Raw genomic sequence first — 5,384 nt, 5'->3', positions numbered from 1 at the left:
CTTGGCGATTTAGAAGAAAAAAAATCGACAGGTAAAAGATGTTAAATTTACACCAAATCTATGACAGAGACAGATCACTATTGTTTGATCTCGCAACACACGCGCAGATCACCGTGGCTTTATTCGCAACCTCCAGACAACCACCTGTTGTCAGCTACAACCTTGTTCTTGGCTTCCCCACTCAGCTTCTTTGACAGCTACAGCCTTTTTGTTGGCTCCCTCATGTAGTTTCTTTGATTTACACGATCATCGCAGATATACGCCCAATATCCGAGACTATCACAGATATTCATCAATTTTATGAGACGTCGTCGTAGATATACGCCCAATATCCGAGACTGTCGCAGTTTTACATTAATTTTCTGAGACCGTTGCAGCTGTACACTGAAAAACTGCGACGATCGAAAAATAAAAATTGTGAGAAGTTTAATAGTGTTATCGTCACGGCTATCCACTCAAAACCTGCGATGATTTCAGTTCAAAGAACCACCCACCAACCAGCGTATAGGTTCCTCAGCCCTGACACTCTAATACCATGATAAAAATGGCAATGTTTGTATTAAAATAAAACCCATTAGTCAGCTCTACGAAAGAGAGTCTAAACCAGGAGAGTCTAGCTCTGCAGAACGCTCTACATTGTTCATCAACATTACACATTAAATAGAATACATTGTTTTAGGGAAGTTAGAACAACATCCTAAGAAATAGAAATTAATTCCTATCCTAAGGCTACGTGAACCAACTCTACCTATTCTAGGATATTCTCCATTATCTTCAACAGGATCTGTTTATTAATCACCGTAGTCCCGATGGTAAATGGTCACCTGATATCTGTACGGACGCCTTACTTCCAATGGATTAATGAGAGTCTTTTTCAACAAGGAAGAGATGAAGAAGGCACAAAACATTTCTCGCCAAATAGTAGAGGTTATTTGTGGTGTGTCTATTCACATTGCAATCTTTTCACGAAAGTATGCCAAATCTTCGTGGTGCTTAGATGAACTTGTCCTCGTGGCAGAGTCAGGGAAAGTCATTCTTCCAGTGTTTTACAAAGTTGACTCTTTTGTGGTTCATCATAATGTCAAAGCCAGAGTGTACGCTGATGCACTGCGAGGCCTTGCAAAGAAAACTACACTGGTTGATCCTAAAACTGGTGAAGAGAAGCCACGCTACAGCTCCGACACTATTACAAATGGAGAGTCGCGCTTTCTTTTGTTGCCGATTTAAGCAATTTCGAGATTAGGTGAGGTTCATCTCCTCCTATCCCTTAACATCTGTTTTTGTTTTCATTTTTTGGATTGATATAAGCTGCATGACATACATTCGTAAGCGTTTCTCAGTTGCTTTGTTTACTCAATTCAGGGACGAGGACGACGAATTAGAGGAACTGGACAATGTAGTGGAAAGAGTCCTGAAAATGGTTCCAAAGCCATTGCTGTCTGTGGCAGACCACCCAACTGGGTTGGATCTCAAAGTTGCTGAATTTAAATTTTTTGAAAAGAGGGTCCTATCCAATGAGGAGCGCTGCAAGGTTGTGGGCATTGTGGGTGTGGGTGGCATTGGGAAAACCACCCTAGCCAAGGAATTATTCAACCTTAGAAGATGAGATTACACTAAATCCTCTTTTTTATTTGATGTAAGACAAAAGAATATAACTCTTTTGCAGACGAATCTCTTAGAAGACTTAGGTGTAAATGATTACAAAATCAAGAGCCGTGATGAAGGGTCAGGGATACTTTTGAATTTTCATGGTATTATAGTTCTAGATGATATAGATGATGCATTTCAATTGAAAGCACTTTTGCCAAGTACGGATATCCTTAGCCCTGAGAGCTTGATTTCGGTTACCTCGAGGGATAAGCATGTCCTAAGAAGTTCAGGGGTGTCAGAGTCCTCAATTTATTATCTGAAGGGATTGAGTGAATCACATTCCAAAGAGCTCTTCTGTTGCTATGCCTTAATCAGCAATTTCAATCACCAGAATTTGAAGATCTAGTAAAACGATTTGTAAATTCGTGCGATGGATTTCCATTGCCGCTCAAAGTATTCGGGGCTCTTGTTTGTGGACAGAATGAATTTTACTGGGAAGCGACACCGGATGAACTTGAAAAGATACTCACGGGAACTGAGATACAAGAGAGTCTTAAAATAAATTATGACAAGCTCAGTTCAAATGATCAACAAATATTTTTAGACATCACTTCTTTTTTCATGGGAGAAGAAAGAGATCGTGCCATCAGAATATGGGGTTTGACGGGGACTGAAAATCTACAGGACAAGTGTCTATTTGAAGTGGATGTGAAAGATAACATTAGAATGAATCATCACTTTCGTGACTTGAAAAGAAATATTGCGCAGGGATTAGGGAGCCATCGTCTTTGGCAGCAATCGAGGAAGTACATTGATGATTTGCTAGAGCAATCGTCACGTGTAAGTGCTTCCATCATTCAAACCCTTGGATTCAAATTAAATTTGAATTTTAAAGTTTCTGTATTCACAAGAAATATCTTTGTTTTTTCGAAATAAAGATCTACAATTGTACTTTTCATATGTGAGCACATACTTTTGATAGCTAGTCGTGGTCGTGGTTCTGGGGCTCACAAGGGCCAAAGCCACAGTGCAAAAGACCGAGGGATGATTCTCGTTTTTGTGGCATTTTGAATTTGCAGTTTGTTGCAACTTCAGATGGTTACTATTTAAAACCCATATTGGACAAAACGTCGTCACCAAATCTTGGATGGCTCCGTTGGCATAATTGTCCATACTCTTGCGTGCCTGAGTGGATACCAATAGAGAACTTAAGAGTTTTAAAAATAGCCTGGCAGAGCTTCAAATCGCTATGGAAGGAGGAATCTGGGGTAGGCTTATTTTTCTTTTATAACTTCATTTCATTTGTACGCCAAAATCATCATTTACGTCTTTCTGATACCTGAAACACCAAACATTGTAGCCTCCTCTTTAGTTGTGAGAACTACCTATCCACACTAGGAAATCATTTTCAAACTTTCCCAAGTCCATAGGACAGCTCCAGTACCTTGAAAATATTACCATCAAAGCCTAGCTCAAAAGTTTGCCGGAAGAATTTTGTGAACTGCGCTCCTTGAAATACTTATGCTTACAGGGCTGTAACAAAATGATCTCGATACCTGATTCTTTTGGAAGGCTAACAAACCTCCAACACATTAAATTGAGATGGGCCTCCAGTTTGCAGATGCTTCCACAGTCTTTTGGCGATTTAACTCGACTCAAAAGTCTAGATTTGTGTCGTTGCTCCAAGCTGACCATCTCCAGCGCCAGACTTGGAAATATTACAACCCTGGAATACTTGAATATCTCAGACTGTTTGAATGTGACAGAATTGACCCCCCAGATCGAACATCAATGGTCCTTGAAAGAATTAGACATGAAGGGAGCGAATTTAACAACTCTGTCAATAGGTAGAAATTCTTTGGAAGTGCTGCTTCTTCTTTCGTTGTCTAACCTCGAGAGCCTGAAAACTTTGTTTATCGCTGGAACGCCTATATTGAAATACTTGCCCAATCCCTTTCCACCGTTGTCTCAGTTGGAAAAGTTGCATAGCGAGAGGTGTGGGATAGAACACTTACCACAAGAACTTCTGAAGATGAACAATCTTCTATATTTAGAGGTGGTCTTTTGTCCGTTGCTGGAACTGCCATTTAAAGAGATTGAAGAAGAAAGAGAAAGGGGTAGAGAATTGAATAAATTGGAGTCCTTCCATGACGATGACAAATGCATGCTTGCGCTCAAGGAGATACATCTGGCCTATACAGAAATATCAGAGGTATTCTTTCCAGAGTGTGTTTGCCCAAACCTTCAACGCCTGAGCTTGAGTGAATGTGGGAAATTGACACAAATAGGTGGGCTTTGTGGTTTATCAAAACTTCAATATCTGAACATTAGTGACTGTGAAATACTAGAGAAGCTGCCAAATCTTGAGATGTTGATATCTTTGGAGAAATTGAATGCTTCTGGATGCAAAAGGCTTAGGAGCATTCTGGGGTTGGGACAGCTCAAGAAGCTGAAGAAGCTATGTGTTTATGGGTGTGTAAGGCTAGAGGAGCTGCCAAATCTTGAGATGTTGATATCTTTGGAGAAATTGAATGCTTCTAGATGCAAAAGGCTGAGGAGCATTCCGGGGTTGGGAGAGCTTAAGAAGCTGAAGACGCTACATGTTGTTGGGTGTGAAAGACTAGAGGAGCTGCCAAATCTTGAGATGTTGATATCTTTGGAGAAATTGTATGCTTCTGGATGCAAAAGGCTGAGGAGCATTCCAGGGTTGGAACAGCTCAAGAAGCTCAGTAGGCTAGACATTGACGGATGCCATGATATTCTAGAGTTGTTCGGTGCAAAACTTTCTGAAACTACCTTTCTGTTGTTCACTGTCCGAAAATACGATGGGGTGAGGGTTGTCCGGTGCAAAACTTTCCGAAACAACTCCGCCAATGATTGAAGGAAGGCCTAAAGTTGTAGAAAGAAGCCCTAAATTTATGGTGAATGTAATGTTTCTGATGATTTCAATGTACATAATGTTTATGAACATTTTTGCTTGTGACACATGCCACCACAGGTTTCACCATTTCATGTTTTTAGTTAATATACGAATATGTACTACAAGGAAGGCTTGGTTCAATGATGACAATGACGAATGGGAATGGTTTTCAAAATGAAAGAATCGCCTAAAACATAATTCAAAAATAAATCTCATTTTTTAACTTTAGATTAGTAATCATAATTTAAAATTAAATATCATTTTTAAACTTTATAGCAGTAATCATAATACTCTGCAAGGAGAGTACCCCTCTCTATATAATATAAAAAAAGAAGATGAAGGGAGGGGTGTCTCAAATAGTTGGTATATATTTTTGTGTATGTGTATATATATATAAAATAAGGTGTGTATGAAATTTATGTAGGGGGTCTCTCGTACACAGTTTGTAATGTCAGCGAATCTAAGTTCTCATTCTGACCTAATTTTTCCTATGAGTTAGGATATCACTCGACCTTTCCAATTCTGTGATACAGACGAAAGCCCAAAGCCCAGGTAAAAAAATTCTCTTCGAGTTGATTGGTCACCCACGCGATCCCCAAGAGATTCCTAGTAAGATAGATTTGGAGCTTTCAGACAAAGACAGATTTACTAATGGTATATTAATATTAATTTAAAATTTACAATAATATTTTTATTACTAATTATAAAATAAAAATTTAAAATTATTAATAAGCATTGAAATGTTTTTGGCGCTCTAACATAAATAATTTTAATAATTTTAATATATATATATATATATATATTAATTATTGATTAACGAAAAAATATATTATATATATTTAAGTTATAATTTGAAAGTATGAAAATAAGGTTT

At 38.4% G+C, this 5,384-nt stretch overlaps 2 protein-coding genes across 2 annotated transcripts; both read left to right on the top strand.

The window, feature by feature from the left end:
* The first annotated feature begins 861 nt into the window (after positions 1-861).
* Positions 862-1,227, top strand: LOC149239459 (putative 2' cyclic ADP-D-ribose synthase BdTIR). Its single transcript, XM_089369868.1, has one exon. It carries the CDS (start codon positions 862-864, stop codon positions 1,225-1,227), a length of 366 nt encoding a protein of 121 aa, XP_089225994.1.
* An 85-nt stretch (positions 1,228-1,312) lies between these two features.
* On the top strand, positions 1,313-4,471 carry LOC149239458 (TMV resistance protein N-like). Its single transcript, XM_089369867.1, has 5 exons — positions 1,313-1,549; positions 1,667-1,843; positions 1,966-2,430; positions 2,670-2,858; positions 3,122-4,471. Exons 1-5 carry the CDS (start codon positions 1,313-1,315, stop codon positions 4,469-4,471), a joined length of 2,418 nt encoding a protein of 805 aa, XP_089225993.1.
* The last annotated feature ends 913 nt before the right edge of the window (positions 4,472-5,384 follow it).

Source organism: Pinus tabuliformis, chromosome 8 (assembly GCF_031772625.1).
Source record: "Pinus tabuliformis cultivar Carrire ecotype Pingquan chromosome 8, CPIR1, whole genome shotgun sequence".
Lineage (NCBI taxonomy): Eukaryota > Viridiplantae > Streptophyta > Pinopsida > Pinales > Pinaceae > Pinus > Pinus tabuliformis.
Note: the sequence above shows the minus strand (reverse complement) of the source record. Positions and strands in the feature narration are given on the sequence as shown.

Excerpts from the sequence above, each read along its gene's own strand:
- LOC149239459 (XM_089369868.1), top strand. The coding sequence starts at position 862 with ATGAGAGTCTTTTTCAACAAGGAAGAGATGAAGAAGGCACAAAACATT.
- LOC149239458 (XM_089369867.1), top strand. The coding sequence starts at position 1,313 with ATGACATACATTCGTAAGCGTTTCTCAGTTGCTTTGTTTACTCAATTC. Across the intron at positions 1,550-1,666 it reads AGGTTGTGGGCATTGTGGGT|ACGAATCTCTTAGAAGACTT; the intron begins GTGGGTGGCATT and ends ACTCTTTTGCAG. Across the intron at positions 1,844-1,965 it reads GCCCTGAGAGCTTGATTTCG|CAATTTCAATCACCAGAATT; the intron begins GTTACCTCGAGG and ends TGCCTTAATCAG.